Source organism: Moschus berezovskii, chromosome 24 (genome assembly GCF_049115385.1).
Source record: "Moschus berezovskii isolate FMDL1 chromosome 24, NW_MosBer_1.0, whole genome shotgun sequence".
NCBI lineage: Eukaryota > Metazoa > Chordata > Mammalia > Artiodactyla > Moschidae > Moschus > Moschus berezovskii.
Genome location: NC_142483.1, coordinates 51,853,837 through 51,879,329, shown reverse-complemented (window position 1 = coordinate 51,879,329; position 25,493 = coordinate 51,853,837). Strand labels below are relative to the sequence as shown.

The window sequence follows — 25,493 nt, the reverse complement described above, 5'->3', positions numbered from 1 at the left end:
CAGTCCTTGTTTCTAAAACTAGCCCATCCCTGAGGCACTGAACACAGAGAGGATGTTTGTAAGAGAGCATTTAGAGAAGAGAGCAGGGCTCTGAGTGCTTTTTGTTTTGTGAGTTTTCTGTCGCATTTCCTCCCTTCACTGTGCAAAATCCTCATGACAAACCAGCTGTTTCATTTTTATTATCTCTTGGAGTCACTGACCTTCTTAAGTTTTCACAAAATGAAAGAAAGAGTTAAGGCAAAATCTGAAATTTTCTGTATGCCTTCTGTACAATGTGGTGGGTGCATTTCAGTCAGATCTGAGTACTTTTAGCATCTCAACAGTCCATGATTGTCTTTAGAAGAATATTAATAAAGCTACTGTTCACATCTTAGTGGTTTGGATCAAGATTTATGTCACATCACAGTGAGATGAAATTAGGGGTTATATGTATTGCCCATGATTTTTGTCCTCTTTACTTATTTATAGTCCATGAGAATCTTAGAATATTTTGATGATCCATAATTTCCAAGTGCAGAAAAGGCTTTGAAAACAGTAACCAAGTTATTCTTTAAGCAATTGGAAACCAATGAAAATGCAAATTTCATCAATTTCCTCTGTAAAAATACATGCAGTTTTGCACACTTCTTAGAAAGGCTCTCAAGTCTTCAAAATTGACTTCTGGCTATTGGATCTCTTCCAGTAAATTCAGTCTTTTTCTATTTGAATTTTGAACAATGTGTCATTTCACCTATGGAGCTATTTTGTTATTTCCATTGATCTCTTTGGAAAGTCTCATGTCAGTGTAGTGTTTGCACTGTTGTTGTTATTATCACACGTTTTTCTATGTAAAAGGGATAAAGCGCTCTTTCCTCTGCCCTTGAAGGTTAAACTCACCGGGCAGAATTCTCACCATAGGTTAATAGAGGAATTCCTGTGATTTCTGTGCCATCTGCCAGAGCCTTAATAATTTAGATCTATATCTCTCATGAAGTTAGAAACTAAATCAGTAAATGGCTTCTTTGGAACTGTGTGTTCCATTTTCCTATGGTCCAATTACTTAATGCTAAGAAGAAAGACAGAGCTCTTTTTCATTGGGAGTTGCTTTCAGGTTCATTCAGCATCATAACTGCTCTCAAACATTGATTCACTATTGATTTGGGTCCAGAGAATGTACCCCCCTCTCTCCTCTGCATGAGAGAAGTTACCAATTATATTTTATAACTTATTGTTCTTGTTTGCCCTTCACTGGCAGAGGGATTGTGTGACATTTCTCAGTTTGGTTTTTCTGTGTGTAACATGAGCATTCTGTGTGATGTGTTCCCTGTGTGTACATCAGTGGGCTGTGCGCAGTGTCCCTTGTGAGGCAGCCGGTGCCCTGGGAAGGGTTGACAAGAAGGGTCTTGCCTAGGTGATTCTTACAAGAAAGGCCCCGGTCGGTGTCCATTCTGCTCACAGAATCTAACGTTGTCCCATGCATCTTTCCGGTGGCCACGCTCCAGGGGCAACCGCGATGGCTCAGGGAGAACTTCTGGAAGCAGGCAGAGCAGCTCCGAGAATGAACTCAAGTGGTCTGACCACCAGCGGGCCTGGAGCAGCACAGACTCCGACAGCTCCAACCGCAATCTCAAGCCGGCCATGACCAAGACGGCGAGTTTCGGGGGCATCACGGTGCTGAGCAGGGCTGACAGCACGTCCAGTAGCAGAAGTACCGGGAAGCTGTCCAAAGCAGGTAGTTAGTACTGAATGGGTTTATGTGCCGCAATAGTTTCCGGCTTCCGTCGCAGCTGTGTGGTCAGCGCACTCTCTGAGTTCCCCGAACTAAAGATGATGTGCTGTGCTGTGCTTAGTCACTCAATCATGTCCAACTCTTTGTGATCCCATGGACTATAGCCCTCCAGGCTCCTCTGTCCATGGGGATTCTCCAGGCAAGAGTACTAGAGTGGGTTGCCATGCCCTCCTCTAGGGGATCTTCCCAACCCAGGGATCGAACCCAGGTCTCCCACTTTGCAGGTGGATTCTTTATTGTCTGAGCCACCAGAGGAGCCCATGATGATGAGGTGAATGTTATTAATCACTGGGATAGCCAAAAAGCAGGAGTTGCCACTGAAATAACCATATTGTTCTCACAAATCATGTGCCTGGGGTTCATGATTGAACCCAGTTCTTATCTTCAGTTTTCTTATCTATAAAATGTAAGTGATAAAAGAATGTTATTCTCACTCCGCTCGGTGAACTAATGTAATTTTAAATTTGATCATTATATAAAATCAGTTACTGAGGAACCTGCACAAGCCAAGTATTTAACCAAGGTTAGCTATTTTTTACATTTAATATTATGATTTATTCTTTAAAACTACATTGTCAGATAATTATAATATTAATTGTTTCAGTTTTTGTACTGGTAAACTCTTAGTATATGGCTCAGGCAGTAAAGAATCTGTCCCAGATTTTCATTCCTGGATTGGAAAAATCCCCTGGAGGAGGAAATGGCAACCTGCTCCAGGATTCTTGCATGGGAAATCCCATGGACAGAGAGCCTGGTGGGCTACAGTCCATGGGGCTGCAAAGAGTCAGACATGACTAAGCAACTAACACTTCACACTTTACTTAGTATGATCCGGGGTAAGTTACTGAATTTGATTTGTTTCCTCATTTGAGAAATAGGTCTAATCATAGTACCTATATTGCAAGTTATTGCAAAGACTAAGAATTAATATACACAAAGAAATTCCAGTCATGCTAGCAAGATATAAGCCTTCAATAAACACTAATTCTTGCTTAGTTTTATTATTTCTTTTTAATGTTTTGCAGTTAAGGAAAAAGATCCTCAGAAAGTTTTCATTTCCAAGTAGATAGATACACGTGTCTCTTTAACGTTTTCCTATTTTTTTTTTTACAAGTGAATAGTGATCTTCTGACATAGTTGGTTCAGGTTTGCATGAACAGTCTTTGAGACATGAACAATGATGAGAAATCTAGGAGAACCATTAACCTGAAACAACGCTGATGGACACATAACACCATGGGATTCATAGCAGTCTACAAGATATCCCTCATGGCCTGCCATTTCTAGCTCTTCTGTCTCACAAGTACCCCTCACCATCATTTTCAAATTATTTTCAAATAGCCACAATCAAAATACTTGAGAAAATCCCCGGAAGCTGACTGAGTGACCATTCAGTAGCCCTCCATGAACTTTAAGTTTGCGGTGTTAGCATGGAATTGTTTTCCTTTGGTTTTGATTTTGCCTTGGAAGTTTGGAGGCCCTGACTCCCAGCTCGGGTTGAGAGTTGAGAGTTGTGGTCCAGGGATGCGTCTGGAGGTCAGGGTACACGGCTCCTGGATTCCTAGCCTGGGTGTGGAGAGTGGGAGGCCAGGACCCCAGGGGAGTGGTGAATGGACCACACCACCAGAGGTTAAAAAAGACTCGCTATTCTCCACTGTGAATACATTCCCAACCAAGCTTCTCACAACTGCTCAGAGACTTTGTGAAATCTCGGCTCATTATGCTAATGGCTTAACATAATTATGTTGTTGACAAGTGCTTCCTAAGAAATTATCTGGTGTTTTCCTATATAGGCAGGAAATTAATAGCATTTAGTCTCAGCCACTACTTTATACACACACACACACACACACACCCTGCTTCTTGGAAAGAGTCAGGTGGGCCTGCACTGCCTTTTGGCATTTTTATTCACCATTTGGTGACTTCTTGGTTTCTTCCTATAATTAATTGCTCTTATACCCCACTACTGCAGCAACTGGAGTCAGGAAAATCTACCGTGGTGTACTTGAGCTCTTGTAAACTAAGAAAGGTTAAATAGTTTTAAATCTCCTTCAAACGCAGAAACCAAGTACCTTAAATGGTGCACTTAAAAATTCCAGCACACCCAAAGAGCACTTAAGATTTTCAAATTAATCGTTCTTCTCCACACACCAACCACCAGTCATCTCCAAAGCAGAGCTCTTTGGAAACATTTAAAACACTTCAAGAATGCTAAAATGCCATGTTCTTTGAAGAATGATTAGAAGCTGTAAGTGCTTCAGACATTTTTTTTTTCTTTTCATCTAAGCATCTCCATTTGAAAGCCTGTCAAGGTATAGGAACGGCAAGAAAAAAAAAATTACAGGAGATCAAGATAGGATGTCAAAACAAGCTTACAATCTCCCAAGATGGTTTTATGAAGCAAAGCTGTCAGTTTTGCTGTCATGGAGCTTCAGAATCGTACCAGGTTTCCAGTTTTTTTTTTTTTTTTTAACTTTATTGTTCACGGTGGAATGGCAAGCTCTTTTGACCTTTTCGAAACTCAGTCTGGAGACATTTAAGTTCTCCTGTTCCTCCTCTAATTACATACGTTCTAGCTTCAAATAGATAATAATGAGATGCTTTCCAGATGGGAAACACATTTTCCTACATTTTGGGAAAAGCATGTTACTGAAGTCAAAATTTGCAAGCACATCCTCTTGAGATCTGGGCCGCATTTCCCCTCTTGTACCCTCTGCCCTGAGCATAGCCATGGTCAGTTACCAGGGGCCCACACGAAAGTCTGTGGAGACAGATGATCTCAGCACATCCTCGTTGGGAAGAGGACCTGAATGGCTGCAGCCCCATTCTTTCTTGGTAGTGGCAGTGGGGTTGAGAGTTAAGAATACCATGTCATCTGTCTCTTTCCATGCTGGCCACACCATGTTGTGTGGTTTTATTTTTTTGGTTGGTTGTCTGGAGGGATTTGTATTTTATAGTGGGGTATAGTTTACTTAAAATGTTGTGTTAGTTTCAGGTGTTTAATTAAAGTGGTTTAATTACACATACGCACATATCCTTTCTTTTTCAGACTCTTTTCCCATATAGATTGTTACGGAGTGTTGAGTGGCATTCCCTGTGCTATACAGTAGGTCTTCGTTGGTTGTCTATATAGTAGTGTGCATCTGTTAATCCCAGCCTCCTCACTTATCACTGACCCCTTTTCCCCCTTTGGGGGCCGTAAGTTTGTTTTCAAAGTCTGTAAGTCTGTTTCTGTTCTATAAATAAGTTCATCTGTATCATTTTTTTTAGAATCCACATATAAGTGACATCAGAGGATATTTGCCTTTCTGGCTTATTTCACTTAGTATGATCGTCTCTAGGTCCATCCATGTCATTGCAAAATGACTTTATTTCCTTCTTTTTTGTAGCTGAGTAATATTCCATTGTAAATGTACCACATGATGTTTATCAGTTCATCCGCTGATGGCCGTTTAGGCTGCATCCATGTCTTGGCTACTGTAGATAGTGCTGCTGTGGATGTGGGGTTGAGAAATAAGTGGGTGACCTCGGTTCCTTTCCGCACTGGCCACACCATGTTGTTTGACTGCCGTCTTTCCCTCTTGATGTCAGAGCAGGGCCTCTTGACTTTAGCTGCATCAAGATCACAGGAGAAGTTTGTTCAAGCACAGATGGCTTGTCTACAAACCAAGCTTGAGAAATAGCTGCTCTGGAAAAGTAAGACTGCCTTCTGCTTGGTTTTCACAAAATTGACATGACCTGGCATATTATTTTCTGGTTGCAAGGGTATCCTTGCTGTTGTAATCTTGCTGGTCTGTGCCCAGGGATATCTCTGGAGCCAATGCAAGACACGTCATCTTTCCATCACTTCCTTTTCTTTGTGTTAATGTTCATCACTCTGCTAATGCATCCTGGATATTTTTTCCCTCATTATTTCAGAAGTTTTAGTTCAGAGTTCCACTGAACTCTGATCCCTGGTTCTGGAGACATTTTCCTGGATTCAAGAGGAAGAAATTCTTTTTCCCATTCAGGGTCCCTGTAAAAGAAAAATTGTCCCTGATGAGTTAAACAGGCAAGAAAGACTTTACCCATAACTAATCCCGTGAGGTCAAGACTCTTGGAGTAGGAGAGAGAAACTAAACTCAGCCCCGCAGAAACAAAGACAGGATGGTCTGTAAGTGCTGGAGAAAGATGCTAGAGGAGCTTACATAGGTGATGGGTCAATTCAATTAGAGCCCTTGTGTTTACTGATTGGTGCAGAGAAGAGCAGAGAAAGGCACCGTTTTTTCTTGAGGATTACACTTCAAAGGTATGGCTCCCACATCATTATGAAAGACCTTTCTTGCTTGTAAGACTGGCAAGAAGCTGGCAGAATATTTGCATCTTAAGGGAACAGAGATGCTCTATGAAAAGGGAGGAAGACAATCAGGAAGAAATCTATCTAAAGTGTTAAACTGAGGGGAACTTCAAGGGCATCATCCTCATCTCTACTCATCCTTTAGTCTGGTGACTTGTATTTTACAAAAGAAGACATTGAGATCTAAAACAAAGAAGTCACTTCCGGAGGAAAATACAAGGAATTCTGGCAGAACTAGAGCCAAAACTCCCTCCCTGGGGAATGAATGACGCACTCCCTCCTCCAAGGGAGTCTGCCCCCACCCTCCCCTGGATTTCCATTTTGTCTGCCTTGTTATCTCTTCCCCAGTCTCTTTCCATCTTTCCCTTTTCGTGTCTTCCTCTTGAGTGTTCACCTACGGCTGTCACCCTGCTATCTTCTCTCCTCACCTCCCACCAGCTGCCCCTCCGGGTCCAGCTTCCGACTTCTGAGCAACCCATCGTGAGCAGTGTTGAATTTCTGGGCAGTACCTCCTAGAACTTGACTCAAGCCTGGTGAGGGTCCTGGTCCCAGCGGTTCTTGCTAGAATGACCCTAGTGTAAACACATGACCTGTAGGCTTCAAGCGTGGTCCCTGGAATTGTGTTGCCTTGTTTGAACTCAGACTTCTCCACTGCACTTGGGAAATTTACCTAGCATCTCTGAGGATCAGCTCTCATCTGCAAAGCAATGTTGCTGTGCAAAGTAGATTAGATGATTCATACAGAATTATCAGTGTGGTGCTTGGCCACACTGACATACTGCTTAAATATTTGCTGTTGCTATCACTAAGTCCCTGAAAAAAGAAAACACAAACCACACCCAGTGCCCAAAGTAGTAAAGTTCTCAAATATTAATTTTTTATAAAACTGTGATCACTTCTACTCCTGTGCCTTTTATCACCATTGGTAACATCCATTTTTAATCAAAAACTGCCATTAATTCTGGCTATCTGTAGAATATTGCTTTACCTGATTCTAGATGACCGATGTTCAGAAACTGTTCAAAGCTGGTTAGACACCAGCCAGGCTGCCCCGTCATGGCCGAGCCATCCCTTCAAAGAATCTCGCTGGTTCCATCTTTGCAAGTGTTGAGAGTTTAAGCCGAATTTACTTTTCCTTCTTCTCTTTCTTTTAACCTGTGGGCCCTGTATTTACCTTGTCTCGTCATTGTTCCTATTGAAGCTGCTGCTTTTTCTCAGCCAGTAGAAGGAAATGACATTGCCAATCAATGATCAATGGCCATCTTCCAAAAGCCAAGGTGAAATCATCTTTTGGATTTTATAGAGGCACATCCGTCTATGTGTATCAGTCTCCAGCACCAACACACATGCCCATGCTGGCCCTAGATTCTTAGGCCCCAGTTTTTCTCACTATCTAACCCATCAGCCTGTACGCAGCCTGAATCAATTGTGTGTGACCTTCAGTGCCTGGAGGCGGCAAGTGTTACTGTATTATTACTATTGTTGCTGTTGTTGACTCTTAAGTGTCAGACTTGGACTGTAGCATCACGTCATAGACACAAGTCCACAAACACACACTACAGTTTGCCCTGAGCAGTGACGTCAGGATCAGACATGTTAGCCATGTGTTCCCACAACTACTCTTACCATGTCCACATTTCCCTTTAGATCCTTTATTTTTCTGCCCATATGTTTTTTTAACTAACTTTTATTGGAGTATATTACTTTACCGTGTGTTCGTTTCTGCTGTACAGAAAAGAGAATCGGCCATACATATATATATCCCCTCTCTTTTGGATTTCCTTCCCGTTTAGATCACCAAAGAGCACTGATTAGAGTTCCTTGTAGATTCTCAATGAGTTATCTATTTCATACCTAGCATCAATAGTGCATGTATGTCAATCTCAGTCTTCCAATCCATCCCTCCCCCTTTGAACCCATATATTATTCGGAACCACATCACTATTAGTTAGGTGGACCATCTTGAATTCACCTGAAACTTTATCATTCTGAATAATCAAAAAAGCACGGAAGATCCCCACCGAGAACACTGGCGTTGGTCAGTATTAGGTCATGGTCAAATCTAGGTCAGTCTGCCTAGATCTCATCGCAGCTGTGTCATTATCTAGCTGTCTAAGTTGGCTTGAGTTAGCTGCCTTCTCTGTGCTTCCATTTCCCTCCCTGTGTGTGCAGTCACAGTCCTTCAGATTACAGGTTTTACCAAGATGTCCACACATACTACGTACCTAGTAAATATCACTATCCTTCTGATTCAGGATAACTTGACTTTTATTTTCATATACTTTTAGATGTCCCTTAAAAGAGTCAATGAGAAAATAATTTAATTACACTCCAGCATTTATAACACTCTTCTTTGTGGGACAAGAAATGGTCTCTCTGAGAAGCATCGCGGTGACATAGTCATGACTATTTTTGCCGAATTCTGAATTTGTTCCATTCAGATAACTTAGTTTAAGATTTTAAGCCACTCTACCATGTTTGATTCGAATTTGAAAATAAATTCACACCTTGTATTCAAAAATAAAAACAAAAATATTACCACACTCTCTAGCGGTCCCTTTTCTGTGCAATCACATTGTATTCCTCTCACTTGTTTTATAAGTTCTCCAGTTTAAGGGCACAGTTTAAAATCTTCAAAACAATCTTAACTATTCTTTACATATTTATTAACCTTTAGTGACACAGAACAATGAATTTTTAATGATATAAATCAATAGTATGGGCTAATAGTTTTTAAAGTTTCTTATACTCCATGCTTGCAAGCTATGATGCCACTCAGTCCATTAGTTTGAATCCACAGATGTACAAATTTGGCTTGGTGCAGTTTCTCTCTGAGGCTCTGGTTTAATATTCAGGGCCCAAAAACAACCACGGTCAAGGGTGCTGGAGCTACCAGGCTCTGGTTGCTGTGTCTCATGAACTTGGAATGTAACTTTTCTTGTCCACATTGGAGGGAAAGGGAGACGATTGGCGTTGAATTCCATCTCGGTGGCTTCTGCACACTGACTGGGTTACCTGTGTATTTGAAAAATCGTCAGTCCACAAATCCCCGCCACGGTTCTGCTTTGTGTCACCTGAAGAACGATCGGTCATTATCATGGTGGCCAAGACCTCCTTGATTTACCTCTTGATCATATTAATACTGTGAATATGCAAGATCTGGTGCAGATCTTAAGCACTTTCTAGATCTTAATTAAAAGGAATGAGCCAGTTCTTCTACTCACATTTGAAGGGAAAGATCACTTCTGACCACAACCTTTTCAAAATTCAGCTTTATGGATGTTGAAGAACCAGTCCTTTAGAACCATCTTCATGACCATGGACTCCTCCTTAAACTGCAGTCATTTTAACCTCCATCCCAGTCATTTTAACTTCTATGTATTTATTTCTTTGGCTTCAGTGGACAGAAATTTGAGCAAAGTCTGGGAGACAGTGGAGGACAGAGGAGCCTGGCATGCTGTAGTCCATGGAGTTGCAAAGAGTCAGACAGGACTTAGTGACTGAATAACAACATTTATTTGGCTTCATTGGATCTTAGTTAACAGCATGTAGGATCTTCTTTGAATCAGGAGATATCTTTCATCACAGTGCGTGGGCTCTCTGGTAGTGGTATGTGAGCTTATTTGCTGTGTATCATGTAAGATTTCCGTTCCCCCAACAGGGATGGAACCCACATGCCCTGCATTGTAAGGTGGATTCTTAACCACTGGACCACCAGGGAAGTCCCCCAGTCATTTTAGTGTCGTAAAGCTCAGTGAGACCTTGCCACATCATTCTCTACTCGAGGAGACAGGAATTTTCAGGCACTGAGTTCCGAGCTTTATGGTCCCATGATGATGAGTGTACCAGCTCATCACGCTAGTGATGTGTGAGATGCCAGCAACTGAGGGCTCATTCTTCATCTCTCTTTTCCTGGGAATCTGATACATCTGAAAAACATGTGACACATATTTCGATAAAATGTGGGAGAGGCATTAGTTAGTCTCATCCTGCAGCAGTCACCTCAGGTTCTTTAGTGATGGGTTGTTTACAGTAAGCAGTGTTTTCTCTCCCCTTCTCCACGTGGAATGACTTGTTGATCTATGTCTCTCTGGTAGGTTCCGAGTCCTCCAGCAGTGCAGGCTCCTCAGGATCGCTGTCACGCACGTATCCGCCTCTCCAGAGCACTCCGCTGGTCTCGGGCGTGGCAGCCACTTCTCCTGGCTGTGTGACCTACCCAGAGAACGGAATGGGGGGCCAGGTCGCTCCCAGCAGCACCAGCTACATCCTCCTTCCGCTCGAAGCTGCCACAGGCATCCCGCCCGGAAGCATCCTCCTTAATCCACACACAGGTTTGTTCATCACCTCTCTCTGACTGAGACACAAGATCAGAGGTCTGTTCTTGTGTCTGAGTTTTTGAATTTGCTATCCAGTGGTCTGAAAATTCCTGGGGCCTAAATGGTGGTGGATGGTCTTGTTTTAGGAAGAGCGGATCTATAGAGAGCTGGAATCTGTATCTCAGTATCAATATTGATGTGGAAATCAAAATACAGATACTTTCCAGAAATATACTTTTCTCTCTGGTCTCTCTTCCCTGGGCATGGTCTCCCTCATGTATTCCTGGGAGCTAAGATCAGAAACTGTTGAGTGATAAACTGTGAGGTACTCAATGAAAATGGATCTTTCTCAGGCTAAATCCATGGTTAGCTTGTTGTTGTTCGAAGTGTTTTCACATCCAAGATAATTTCAGGAACTTGAGATCTCAGTTGGACCAGATTCTTCACTATATAAACTGTCTTCTCATCTTACAACCCCACACAGATCCCAGTGGGAAATAAGGAACATCAGTGGCAAGAGAATAAAGAGGACAGGATCTTATGTATTTCAGGAATTTTAGGGTTAGGCTGGTTTTGGTGGGATTTTTAAAATTGCTAATTTCATGACTTCTGTTTCTTTCATGATGAATGGCCATTGTTATTGGCTTTTGTTGGGTTTTGTTTTTTACTTATTTAAAATCGAAGTGTAGTTCTATAACATTATGTAAGTTACAGGTGCAAAATACAGTGCTTTACAGTTTTTAAAGTTTATGCTCCATTTATAGTTATTGTGAAACACTGGCTACATTCCCCATGTTGCACGATGTATCCTTGTGGTTTGTTTTATACCTAATGGTTTGTGCATCTTAAATTGCTTTGTACTTATTTAATTTCTCTAGTGGTCAGTTAACTTGCACAATACCTTCAGAGGACCTGGAGCCCTCGGCAAATAGACTAATGAACACCTGCTCTGTGAGGGATACTTCTCAACCCGAGGCAGTTTTCCCATGCATCCAAGGCCGTTTGGCAATATCTGCAGATATTTTGATTATCATGACCTGGGGAGAAGGGGCTCCTACTGGCATCTAATGAGAGAGACCAGAGATGCTACTACACATCTCAAAAGGCACAGGACAGCCCCTGACACCAGAAGATTATCCAGCCCTAAGATGTCAGTAGTGCCAGGGCTGGGAGACCCTGGGTTGGAAGGCTTGACATCAATAAGTCATTTCTCTAGAAACCTTTGAAAGAGATGGAAAAAATTTTTGAATTTTCTCAAAATATATCTGTGGTTTCAGTTCAGTTCAGTTCAGTCACTCAGTCGTGTCCGACTCATTGCAACCCGGTTTAGATTATTCCAGAGTATTTCTTTGATGAACTAAATTTTAAAATGCAGTGCTGGTTAAGAGTCTCATAAAAGTGCTTTGACCCCATGTTTTCACATGTCTAGTAATTAAGAAATTCAGAGATGCGTGAGCATGATAGTGAAATACTTACTTGAATAATTGCGACATTTTCATGAAAACATATGGCACATTCTCAAGGCACGGTGTGTGACTGAGACATTTTGAAAATGCCATAAGCTTGAGGGGAAAGAAAGCGTAATCATTTTATTGAAAACCATTTGAAAGCTTTCAGATTAGATACTTGTAAGGAGGATATTAGATTGCTTTTATTTTATCTGGATCATTGTAAGCACTATAAAGGAAATGAAAAGAAAACCAAGATCATATCCATTACTCTGGGCACAGATCAAAGTGTGATCCGATGCTGTCAGCTTAAATTCTTTCAGTTTTAATTGAGATAGGGAGGGTTTGTAGACAAGAGTTTCCACTAAACGTAGTTTTGAGTGGTTTGTTTTAACCAAAATTGCAGTGTTTCCAAAAAGCTCAACAGAGTATTTTTTAGGGTACAATGATTTGTAATGATAGCGTGGATGTGTGTGTCTATGTGTATATCACCATCTATAATCTTGTTTATAGAAAAGGGAAGAAAGTGCTTCCTGGTGCCAAGTCCCAATTTTTATACATTGGCATGAGTAATTTAGAGCTGTTATTGAAATATCTCCTCTGCAAAAGAGTCCTTACTAAAGAAAAGGATCTAATAACACTGTTGAATAGAGTCTCCATACATGACACCCTCCCTAGAGCAGGAGGAAAATGTACTAAATTATTCTATGCCATGATGAGTGGTGAGATGTAAGTTGTGATGTTTCTTTTTTTGCAGAATGTGTTTATTTTTGTCAGTTCAACATATGCACAAAGTCCCCTCCTGGTCTAGTGGTTAGGACTTGGTGCTTTCACTGCCATGGCCCCACATTGAATACCTGACCAGGAAACTAAGATCCTGCAAGCTACGTGATACAGCCAAAAAAGGGGGGAAAAAGTGTATATATATAGATATATATGTGTCGTATATCATATTTATGTGTATATATGTGTATTTCTGGTGTGTTGTGTGTGAGTCTGTCTCAGGCTATTAATCTCTCTTTTTTTAAGATTTTTTTTTATATGGATCACTTTTAAAGTCTTTATTGAATGTTACAATATTGTTTCTGTGAGGCATGTGGGATCTGAGCTCCCCAGTCAGGGACTGAACCCACAATCCCTGCATTGGAAAGCGACATCTTAATCACTGGACTGTCAGGGAAGTCCCTATCTAATCTCTTACATGATGTTACTATTAAAACTGGAAAGTTTTCTCCTTTGGGGTGAAATTCATCTTTCTCTGGCATTGCTGCCCCCTCCTAGAATCCACACCTCTTACCCTTTCTTAACCCTTTCCTAACTACCTAGCTGCCAATACGTGATAGGAACGCTTTGGTGTTAGCAACCCAGAGCCTGTGACTCCTTTGCTTCTTGTGTGAATTGCTTCAGGCTCCATTTCCCAGTTACCAGCACATTCCTGAGCTTGTGGGGAGGAGCCACCCTTGGTTATGTATTTTGCGTCCCTGGAGTGGATGATGAAGTAGCCTGAGGCACTGTGCTCAGACGTAGGTCCTCAACAATTACATATTTTTGAAACTGTGTCTGCTATCCATCATCCATGCTGATGTGGAGAGTAGAAGAGTTTTTCATCCAGTGTCATATATCTGAGAATGTGCCTCACGTGTAAAATGATGATGGATAAAATATCTGTCTCAAGCAGGAATAAGACAAGCAAGGATTTTAAATTCTGGGGTGCCTGTCCATCATTTGTCTGCTACCTGAAGCAAAAATGAAACTTCCTTTGCCGGCACAATGGACCGGGCTTTTACTTGACACTGAGTATTTGGCAACTGAAACCAACACATCCATATACATACTTGTGGGTCCCCAGATACAACCAGGACTTTTTACTTTGTCTGGCTTTCCACTCTGCTTCCACTCGGTCCATTTCTAACTCTGGTCCTGCGTTGACTGTAGTTTCTTTGCTTTGCGGGCATCTGGATGAAGGAATCAGAGGCTCTTTGCTCGAGAGTTATCTCTGGACCATGCCTTCATCCTTGCTGGGCAAGCCTGGGTTTGACTATTGAGATGCATCTTCCTCTAGCTGTCTTAGACTCAGCTTCCTTTGGGAAATTTCTAGCCGAAGGCTCCTCTTTGGCAGTTTTCTGTCAGCGTGGTGCTCTCCAGAGATGTCAACAGGCATTGGTATCCCTCACGCCCTTGTTAGTGTCCTTATATGTTGTTTTGCCATTTTGCTCTGCTTTTGTCTGGCTAAAGTTCAGGAGCGTGAGATGCAAGAATGCACCATCTGCAAGGACTTGACTTTGAGCTGCCTTTGAGGGCTGGTTTGTTCTGAATGCTCCTCATGGGCCTCCATAAAGCTCTGCTTTTTGTTTTTCACAGGACGTCTAGAACCAATTTATCTGAACTGCTCCCGCCTTGTGCTTGAATGTGCCATGAATTTTTTGCATGCTGTCTAGAAACATGACTTTGCAAGACCTGAAGTAATCTTTGCTTATCCATAACCATCAGCTTCTTTATCATTTGACTGCTCACTTTTTAAGAACTAGGAAGGAAAATATTTTTCCCATCCTACCCTCCCTTTCTTTTGAAATAAATACCCTTCTGCCAGGTACATAGTGGCCATGCTTTAGTATGGGAAACCAAGAGCATATAATTACTTGCTTTTTAGTGTGAACTGCCCTGGATTGATTTCCTTGTTACCAGCCCATTTGTAAGCCCTTTCTGAGGAGAGGTCCTACTGAGTTTTTCTTTTTTGTTTTGCGTCCCTGGATAACAGAGCCTCGGTCCCACGCAGGGGCTCAGTCATTATCTATTAGTAACATAATGTCAGCTGCACATTACACACGTTGATGTGAAGAGCGGAGACGTTTTTCACCTCAAGTCGTGTATGTGAGAGTGGTGGATGCTCTGCATTCAAACCTTCTCTCTGCCCTGGCTCAGCTCACAGCCCTGGCTTACTGCTGTCACTACACCCTCTTTACCTGCCAACACCCTTGCCAGGCCTGCTGGGCACGCTTCTGCAATTCTGACATGGAAACCTCTGCTAAATGGAATAGTCCTAGAGCTGGTGAGCCTTTCTCCTCTGGTTTTCAGCTGCTGTCATTCAAACTAGTTGTCTGTCCTCAGTCGTAATTGCATCTGGATTGGTGAATAGGTAGAAAACGGAGAGGCCATCATAGCCTGACTTGAAAGCCAAGAGTCACCTCCTGGCCCTCATAGGAGATTGTTTTTGGTCTCTTCCCTGGCATCTGCCTTGACTTTTTTCATTTTCCTCAGTTCTCTCCATTGTTCCTTGGTGAGCATAAAAATCAACCTTTTATACTATGTTCTTTTTCCAGAAGAGCCTGCCCCCTCTCCCTACCCAAGTGAATTCTGAGTGCTTCCCTTGGACTGTAGCACGCCAGGCTTCTCTGTCTGTGGGATTCTCCCAGCACGAATACTGGAGTGGGTTGCCGTTCCCTTCTCCAAGGGATTGTCCCGACCCAGGAATTACTTGGTGTCCTGCATTGCAGGTAGATTCTTTACCATCCAAGCCACCAGGGAAGCCCTAGTAATTTTCACATGTCGTTATTTAGAGATAACTTCTTTCTTCTGGTCCCCAGCACAATAATATTATTTTAAACAAAGATTCTAAAATGGCAGTTAAATACTTTACAGTTATATTTACACCCTAAGTATGGTCAATTTTTCACACTTCCTGGCTTCTCACTGGTTTAAATCAAAAGTCACAGAAACAGTGGGACTTCTCTGGTCCAATAATTAAGACTCTACATTTCCAACGAAGGGGGCATGGGTTTGATCCCTGGTCAGGAAACTAACATCCCACATGCCACGTGGTGTGTCCAAAAATCCACAAATAGCAGGTTTTTTTAAAAAAAATATCCAATTTAAGAAAAAGTCATAGAAAATAGTAAAGATCATTTTCTTTTTGTTTTCCATCTTTGCATGTTTGTGTTTATGTGTGTGCGTGAGCAGAGTAAAGCTGACTTGAAAATGATTCATATGTAGTTGCTTTGATTTTTTTTTTAATGTTAAGAACCTAAAATTTTCCTCTTACCTATTAAGATACAAAATAGGAGGAGAGAACAAAGGATTAGAACCCCAAATGGGCCAGTGGATTTTTGTAAATTGAGCTATTTTTTTCATTCTTTCTTGAATTGTTGGGTTTTGTAGAAAAAAATGGGTTGCAGATTTTTTTTTTAATTCAGAAGAGTTATTTTGGAAAAAAGAACAATAAGACAATAAAACATAGCTAAAATTAAATAACAATGATAGAGAAACAAGTGCTTATGGAGAACATTTTTAAAAACCCTCTAAATTTAGTCATTGTTCTGTGACTAAAATTCTAGCACATTTGCTTTTCTATCACAGCATGTTGTGATTGGTTATGAAACTGTTGTTAGAACTTCTGAGATTCTGGCAGGTATGTTCATGACTATGCAGCATATAAAGTTACTTGTTGGATACACATACACACATTGCGAGGAGTGCTGAAAATTTGGGAAATGCTAAAGCTTTCATGTCAGTTTCTAATTTTCTTTTTAAAGGAAGGTGTTTTTTTCCAGAGCCATCCGTGTTTATTTGTTCATTGTTTAAAATTTATTTTTAATTGGAGGACAGCTGCTTTACAATGTCGTGGGGGTTTCTGCCGTGTAACAACATGAATCAGCCATGAATATACATATATTCCCCCCTTGCTTCAGCCTCCCTCCCACCCCCATGCTGCCACTCTAGGCCATCACAGAGCGCGGGGCTGAGCTCCCTGTGTTATACAGCAGCTTCCCAATAGCCATCTGTTTTACACTTGGTGATGTACGTGTTTCAGTGCTGCTCTGTCAGTTCACCCCACCCTCTCCTTTCGTCTGCATCTCTGTTCCTGCCCTGCAAATAGGTTCATCAGTATTTAAAGGAAGGTTTGTTGTTGTTTTTTTTTTTGGCTACACCATGCGGCATTTGGAATGTTGGTTGCCCGACCTAGAATCAAACCTGAACCTGTGTGCTCTGCAGTGGAAGCACAGAGTCTGACCATTGAGCAGCCAGGGAAGTCCTGTGTCAGTTCCTGAATGAGTTGAAATTAAGTCCATTGCTCTTTACCCATATTCTGGATCTTCTTTGTCCAACAATCCTGAGAGTGATTCCACCTTGAAACATGACCCACACCTCTCCTAACTTCTCATGTGTTAATGAACACTTTTCAGTTATGGTTGGATTTTATTTTTTCATGGGACCTCATTCATTGTCCCATTTATTCATCAGTCAAACTTGGGTAATTCACCAAAGTTGTTGGGTGTGATGGGAGGTGAATGGACCCGAGTCATCCCCTAAGTGTCTCACTTACTGCTTCATTTACTTTGAATAAGTTGCCTGGGCCCTCCAAACCCTGATTATCTTGTCTCTAAAAGTGCAATGAGGGACCTCCCTGGAGGTTAAGTTGTTAGAACTCCACACTCCCACTGCAGGGGCACAGGTTCAATCCCTGGTCAGGGAACTAAGATCCCACAAGCCACGTGGCACAGCCAAATGAATAAAAAAATAATAAAGTGGAATGAGATTGCACATCTGTGGGGTTCTTGGAAGAGAAGTCGCTGGGTATAAGGTGCTTGTTGCTGCCCCTGTTGTATTGGAAACCCATTTCTTCTCTCCCTTACCTTCCTTGCCCTCTTTTCCCCTCTCTTTCATTTGCTTCCCCTCACCCTTCTCCTTTTAGCCCCTTATTCCTGTCACCTTCCTAGTGGCCCTATCTTTCCTCTTCAGAAACACAACACAATGACACCTTTCTTCCTGGGAGGCCCAATGAGGTCCCCATGATACTATTTTGTAAACGTTAAAATACTCCTCAAAGGGCAGGAACAATAACCGTGACCCACACCAGTATTTCACAGGACAAGACAATGTGTACTTGCTTCACCGTGACCAGATGGTTCTGTGGCGGGTTTATTATGCGTCACCTTCAAAGTCTCAGTCCCCTCCCCTGCTGCTGTCTACTTAGAGAAGTGAATGAATGCACGTGGTTGCACATATATTTGTGGAACAGATAGTGAGTCTGAGTTGGTGACCAGCCCAGTGGAAGCAAAGCAAACGCACTGGTGAATAATGAGTCGCTGAATGCCGCGGAGCTGTCAGTGCAAAACTTTCCTCACCTCTCAATGTAAGTTACCTCGCTGGGGGCTGCGAGGCACAGGACCGCGCGCACAGGGCTCCGCGGGCCTCCTGCGCCAGGTGCAGTTAGCTTTGGCAAATCACCCTGAAGGCGGTGGCTTTATTTGCAGTATCTCAAATTGCTCCGGGCTTATCATATTGTTATCTTGCTCAACCAGATGAGTCTTAAACAATCAAGTCTTCACCCTGGTGGAGGTTCAGGTGTCCTGGGGTTCCACTGGCCCTCGTCTTCAGGTTCCATTTTGAGCATGTCTCAGAGGGGTTCTTTGTGTCCACAGAGGGCTTGAGAAGTTTCCCTTGACCAAGGTATGGTCCCATTGCAGGCCAGCCCTTTGTGAATCCTGATGGAACGCCCGCCATCTACAACCCCCCAGCCAGCCAGCAGCCCCTGCGTAGTGCGATGGTGGGGCAGGCCCAGCCGCAGCCCCAACAGCAGCCCTCCCCGCAGCCCCAACAGCAGGTCCAGCCAGCCCAGCCGCAAATGGCCGGCCCCCTGGTCACTCAGGTAAGAGCTGTTGGGAAGACCGGGAGGGGAGCCGCGCGGAGATGGAGGTCATGCCAGCCTTGGAGATGCGATGCGTCAGGAAGGGGGCTATGTCCTATGGGTACCACCCCTGTCCACTCAACTCCCTCATAAAAGCGGACCACTGAGAGCCCTGGCTGATAGGCTAATGGGACTTCACCTGGATCCTTAAGTGTAGGTAGAGCTGAGCACCCACCCCATCCAGTGACTTGCATGCTGAGGCGTGGTGCTTGCGAACAGGAATGACAGATGCTGCTTGTATGGTCAAGGAGCCTGACTTGGGGACAGAACTCAATCCCATTCAGCCTGTTGTCATCATTCCCAGTGCAGAGCAGTGTGCGTGTCTGCAAAGACTCAATATGAAATGCCTTACCAACGGGAAGAATAGAAACCAACTCATTCCAAGGTGGCCTGGCTGCTCACCTGTGCCTTGGACAGATGTAGGGCTGCCCTCCTGTTTTAGGACAACACGTGGAAATGGCCACAGAAACCTGAGGTATCTAGCGAGGTGGCCAAGTGAACCTCAGTTTTCTTTTGTTTTTTTCTTGCTTCCTCCAAAAATTTTTCACCTTGGCAACTCTTAGCCTTTGGACTATATTTTTTAGAGCCAGGGAATCTGACCACCACCACCAACATGGAAAGTCTCACAGTACTTCTTTAAAAAAAAAAAAAAAACTAAATGAAATTCTTTAAATTCTGTAGTGCTTTACAGTTTTTCAGAAGTTTCACACACACGATTTCTTATCTGGGCAGCAAGCCTCCCCCAAGGCTGGCTGGTGCCAGTCTGCCTGGCTCTGGCTTCCCATCAGTGGCTGGCCCCCCTCTCCAGAGTGCACTGAACCAAGACAGCCTGTGCGGGACGGTGGTGTGCTTCAGAGGCAGTGGGATTGCAGCCCCCAGCACTTACCCATTAACCTGATCAGCTCTCTCTTTCCTCCAGTCTGTCCAGGGGCTGCAGGCTTCCTCCCAGTCCGTGCAATACCCAGCTGTGTCTTTTCCTCCCCAGCATCTCCTGCCTGTGTCTCCAACGCCGCAGTTCCCCCTGGTACTGTATCTTGTGGGGATGACGTTTCTCTTGGGAGAGCGTGTTCTCTGGTTTTACTGTTGCCAGGTAGACTGATGCTGCGTGGGGGCCCTGAGCTGACTGTCAGAGGGGACGCGGTGCATGAATGTCTCATTCCAGAACATTGCCACTCCTCTCCAGAAATAATGCTTTCCTTTCTGTCATCGGTCCCATGTTTAATGTTCCTGCAGTCCAATACCCTTTTTAAGAGTTTACCAGCTTGGGACTTTTCCTGGTAGTCCAGCAGTTAAAACCTCTGTGCTTCCCCTGCAGGGGTCAGGGTTTCCATCCTTGGTCGAGGAACTAAGATTCCATATGCCATAGCCAAAAAACATAAAAAGGCATGTGCAAGCTAAGCAGGAATTGGACGTCCTCCGAGTTAGAAGTCAGGAGGAGAGAGACACATGTGTTTGGTGGGAGGGTTGGGAAGTACCTTAAAATCAGTGTCTAGATGGTAACTGGCATCACCCTCTGCTGCTGACACAGATGTTCCCCTGGTATCCCAGTCCTCCAGAGCTCTCTCATTTCCCCTCAATGTACTAGGTCCTTTTGGACAATGAGAGTGAGCATTCTCCCTTAACTTTAGGCCGGGCGGTGAATAAATACTCCTTTGCAAGTAGAATTCCACTCAGCCTGCTGATGACACTGGTCCTGGTTCCATTTTTGCAGCAGCCAAGGGCAGTACAAGTCCCTCTGTCTCTCTCCAGTAGGCAGAGCCTGTGGGCTATTGCTGGTAGATCAGATGACCCTCTAGGATAGACCATGAAATCCTTTTCATCCTAGTGTTATTCTGAAGATCTTGAGCCCACAGTGAAAAAATAATCATTTGTTTCCATTGAAAGAAGGAGATACAGGTCAATCTATTGACCATCTCTGATCCTCAAGATGTTTAAGATTTATTTTCCCTTGTTACGTTCTCTTGTTTTGGACAGAGAGTTCCTTTCATTTATTTTTTTCCAAATCGTCCCCCCTCTGTCTCCAGTAAAGACAAGCCTGTGTCCTGCGTCTGCTTCTATGTGCCCCTCCCATTCCTCAGCCAGCCTTCTGATGTCCCGGTTTCTCTCGATGGCTTGCAGAGAGAGGACGTGGCCACGCAGTTCGGCCAGATGACCCTGAGCCGGCAGTCCTCAGGGGAGACTCCCGAGCCCCCCGCCGGTCCCGTCTACCCACCGTCCCTCCTGCCTCAGCCCACCCAGCAGCCTAGCTATGTCATCGCTTCCACGGGTCAGCAGCTTCCCACGGGGAGCTTCTCTGGCTCCCAGCAAGTCCTCCAACCCCCTGCCTCGCCACAGGGATTCGTGCATCAGCCTCCACCCACACAGGTAAGTGTGCTTCTTCACATACTTGGGACCCAGAGCTGGTTGACCCAGAACACCTTGAGCTCGGTTTCCCACCTCGCCTTTCTGGGGCATGCTCCCAGCCTACAGGTCCTGGTCTGTCCTGTCCACCAGCTGTGCAGAGACTTGTGGGGCTCAGAAAAGAAGTTGGATGAAGCGGACCTGTGTCCCCAGGGCCAGAGGGAATGGCCCACTGTCTAGGCTGCTGGTGCAGAGGCCATGGCAGAGCATCACCTGCAGGATGTGGGCTCACTATGTTATGGCTCAGAGCAGGAAAGCCCTGGGGAAGGAAGAGGGGAAGTCAGCTCCTAGGGGCCTTGCATCTCTCCTGCTGCTGCTCTGGAAACATGTTTCCTTTCTTATCCATTCATAAGCATCTTTCTAGAGATAATCGGGGGCTCCTCTCAGAATATAAAGGAGGAAGCTAAGCCCCTTCCACTGTACTCCCCTCTCCCCTGGGGGCTCCAGCCTCCCACACCCGCCCACAGGTAGCCATTAATCATATTTAATTGACTTGAGCATGTAAGACACCACAGATCACTGATTTTTACTGTCTTCTCAAAGACTGATTATGTGTTACTCTTCACCACCAAACATCTCTGGGGCTCTCCTGGGCATCCCTTGCTGAATATTGCAAGTGATTACTGTCAAGATGTAAAATGCACTGAGGCGTTTTCTGGTCCATTTTCAAGGCATGCATAGCCTAAGCAAATTCCATCCTAATTATGAAATATCTCATTGGAGGAGCTGTTTCAAGTACAGTGTCACCTTTGTATCATTTGTGGCATTGCCTTAACATGTTGAATAAATTATTTTCTTTTCCAGCCATGCAGAATCCTCTACCGTGAAGTGATTTTCACCTAGTCATTCATTTTATCTTGAGTGATAATTATAGTCCACCTTTGGTTGCCTTCTCTGTAATGCAATAGGGTCACTGGTAGGGTTTAAAGTGAAAGTGGCTCAGTCATGTCTGACTCTGTGACCCCACGGACTTTATAGTCCATGGAATTCTCCAGGCCAGAATAATGGACTGGGTAGCCTTTCCCTTCTCCAGGGGATCTTCCCAACCCAGGGATCGAACCCAGGTCTCTCACCTTGCAGGTAGATTCTTTACCAGCTGAGCCACCAGGAAATACTGGAGTCATCCAGGAATACTGGAGTGGGTAGCCTATCCCTTCTCCAGCGGATCTTCCTGACCCAGGAATCAAACTGGGGTCTCCTGCATTGCAGGCAGATTTTTTACCAACTGAGCTATCAGGGTAGGGTTTAAGGAGATGTGGAAAATAATTTTAAATTACAGGAGAACAGGGCTCACTAATATATTAATGATTTTAATAATATTTCATTATTGGGAAAGAGAAGACTTGGCAGAATATTCAGTTGAAGCCTTTTTTAAGAAAAAGATGTCCTTACTTGATTGAAGGAATTCCAGTTTTAGTGAGCAAAGATACTAGAGCAAATATTAGAGCAAAGACAACCCAGTGCGCTGGTGTGTCTGCAATAGAAATGCTCTCATTCTCTCAATAGATTTAAAAATAGAAAGAGAGAGGGAAGGGGGTAAAAAACAGAAAACACATGTTCACGATCAGTCTGAACATCTCTGAACTTCTTTGTAAAAGAACCACAGGTAAAGGTATAGGATATATCCCACAGTGATTTTCAATTTATTAAACATTTTAAAACTCAATGACTCAATGATGTATAATAATGAAAAGAACATGAGATATGGTTTGTAGGCATATATGAAAATATGCTCAATGTATGCAGAAAAATGAACCTATTTAATAACTATAAAGGTCAGTTTTGTCTGATTTGCCATGAACACCCAACCCAGCAGAAGAGTGAAGCAAATTTGCATGGACAAGGCAAAGAGGGCAAGCCATAAAAATCTCCATGCTCAAACAGGTGGCTCCTAACTTTATTCTAAACAGATAAACTTTGTAGGCTATGAACTGGCATGCCTCTGCTTACATTTTAAAGAAGTTGATAGAAGAAAAGTTAGAGGCCTAGAAAGAAAAGGTAATTGATTAATAAGAAAAGAGCCTTCCTATAAATGACCTGAGACAGGCAAGAAATCTTTCCAGGTCCGTAGACATTTGATTTGAATCTTATTGGAAGTAATTAGAATATTTTCAGTCATTCCCAGTCAGGAGAAAGTGACAGAAGGTGACATAAACAACAATTTTGACCTATGTCCCTTTCTAGACTGAACATTCTTATTTAACCTATGTCCCTTTTTAGACTGAATATTCATTTTCTTTTTTTTTGGAGAGGGGTTACTGGCTATGTGCCACTCTGATTAGTGCTCTGCTGGACCTCCCCTTGTTTCATGACTTCATCCTCTGATCCTTTTAGGCTGGAGATCAGATTTCATGACTTACTTGTAATTTCCATTAGAAAAATGATTCAAGTTAGATGATCACATTTAAGTGAAGTGAAGTGAAATTCACTGTTGTGTCTGACTCTTTGCGACCCCATGGACTGTAGCCCACCAGGTTCCTCCGTCCATGGAATTCTCCAGGCAAAAATACTGGAGTGGGTTGCCATTCCTTTCTCCAATGGATCTTCCCAACCCAGGGATCGAACCCAGGTCTCTTGCGTGGCAGGCAGTTTGTTTACCAGCTAAGCCACCAGGGAAGCCTGATCACGTTTATTTTTTTTTTTTTTTGAACAGAGGAAAATTTATGCGTCGAACCTGGACTGGTCACTTATGATAATATACATGCTACAATTCCATTCTCTCCTGATCACGTTTAAAACCACCTTAAAAATGTGTTGTTGTTGTTGATGACTGTTTCATTCACTCTTTTTGCATTTAAAAAAATACAAAATTCAGTGCTTTAAGACAACAGCCATTGTTTAGCTCACAGCCAGGTCAGCAATTTGTGGTGGAACTCCATGGGGATGGCCCGCCCCTTCACCACGTGGTGCTGTCCCAGGCAGCTTTACTGGGACTGGAAGGTCCCATGTTACATCACTCTTGAGTCAGAGCATTGGGATCTTGGCTGGGCAGCCTCTGGCCTCCACATGGCCTCTTTCTCCAGCTGGGCAGCCTGGACTTCTTCTCGTGGTGGCTAGGTTCTTTCCTGAAAGAGTGAAAGCTGCAAGCCTTCTTAAGGATCAGGCATACAAGTCTCAGAAATCATCATTCCTGTCTCATGGCATTGGTAACACATACATGAGGTTCCCTGGTAGCTCAGCCGGTAAAGAATCCACCTGCAATGCAGGAGACCCCAGTTAGATTCCTGAGTCGGGAATATCCCCTGAAGAAGGGATTGGCTACCCACTCCAGCATTCTTGGGCTTCTCTGGGGATTTAGATGGTAAAGAAGCCTCCTGCCATGCAGGAGATCTGAGTTTGATCCCTGGGTTGGGAAGATCCCCTGGAGAAGGGAACAGCTACCCAGTCCAGTATTCTGGCCTGGAGAATTCCATGGACAGAGGAGTCTGGCAGGCTACAATCCATAGGCTCACAGAGTCGGACACAACTGAGCGACTTTCACTCACTCAATGCATACGCATGTAGGCAGGGTGGCCATCTTTGCAATTTACTGTATTCACAATATGTCATAAGATGACAATATATTTTATGTTTGAAAACATTACTCTGTTTGCAGCCCTCATGTCCTGCCATTGTCCCCTTCCTTCCCCAGATGCCTGTGTATTACTATCCGTCTGGTCAGTACCCTACCTCAACCACACAGCAGTACCGGCCCGTGGCCTCGGTTCAGTTCAGTGCTCAGAGGGGCCAGCAAATACCGCCGACGGCGCAGCCAGCAGGTACTTGGAATCTGTTGCCCATTTCCTCCTCCAGCTCAGTTATTTTGCACATAAATCTCTCAGCTGTCCTCTTTGGATGAGCATCCAAGCTTCACAGTTCAAATCAGCTCATTTCCCTTCCTCGAGGAAGATAACGGAGCGTTTGATTAAGTCTGTGTGGAAAAGTGACAGGTCCCACGAGGTGAAACTCACGTTACCCAGCCTCCCCAGCATGCATGCGAAACACGGTCTGCATAACCACCTCCCCATCTTCCTAGTTCATTCTATCCCCCACCCGTTTTAAACCTAAGGAGACTCTTCCCCTGTGCCTAAGGCTGGGGAACCACGTTAGGTTGTTTCTGTAGCACCGTAAAAAATGCAGTGTCTTGAGGAGAAGGTCGCTGACACCTCAGCCTGTGTCCCCATGGGACTCGGACCCGGGCTCATGGTCTGGAGGGCCATTCACCACCCGCAGCAGCCGCTGTGCAGTAGGAAGGGGGGCCGAGGCACTGTCCGAGAGTGAGTAGCAGGTCTCACAGTGAACCGGTCTCTTTCCCTACTGTGTCACACTCCTGACGGGACGCCGCCACCCCAACGGCAGCAGGAAGCCGGCAGGCGTGAGGGACCTGCGGGTGTCCCTCCCGCTGCCCACACAGTGGGGGGAACCGCCGATGGTCCTGCTGAAGACCCCCTGGCCGGGGGCCCCTGCCTTCCGTGAGTAGGGCGGCGTGTTAGAGCACGTGTTCCCATCTGTCGTCCGACTTCCGCAGTGGATCTGTGTATGTGCCTCTGTAATGTGTGAG

At 44.0% G+C, this 25,493-nt stretch overlaps 1 protein-coding gene across 12 annotated transcripts in view; it reads left to right on the top strand.

Annotated features, from left to right (window-relative positions):
- Positions 1-25,493, top strand: part of ARPP21 (cAMP regulated phosphoprotein 21) — a 173,458-nt gene that overhangs the window by 92,850 nt on the left and 55,115 nt on the right. For 7 of the 12 annotated variants that reach the window (XM_055414687.2, XM_055414693.2, XM_055414680.2 and 4 more), the window contains 6 exons: positions 1,482-1,714; positions 10,202-10,435; positions 18,333-18,514; positions 19,473-19,577; positions 20,672-20,917; positions 24,585-24,711. In XM_055414687.2, coding sequence (XP_055270662.2) covers positions 1,482-1,714; positions 10,202-10,435; positions 18,333-18,514; positions 19,473-19,577; positions 20,672-20,917; positions 24,585-24,711 — 1,127 coding nt within the window. The remainder of the gene's footprint in view (positions 1-1,481; positions 1,715-10,201; positions 10,436-18,332; positions 18,515-19,472; positions 19,578-20,671; positions 20,918-24,584; positions 24,712-25,493) is intronic. The other 5 variants (XM_055414688.2, XM_055414694.2, XM_055414686.2 and 2 more) reach the window with 2 other exon arrangements.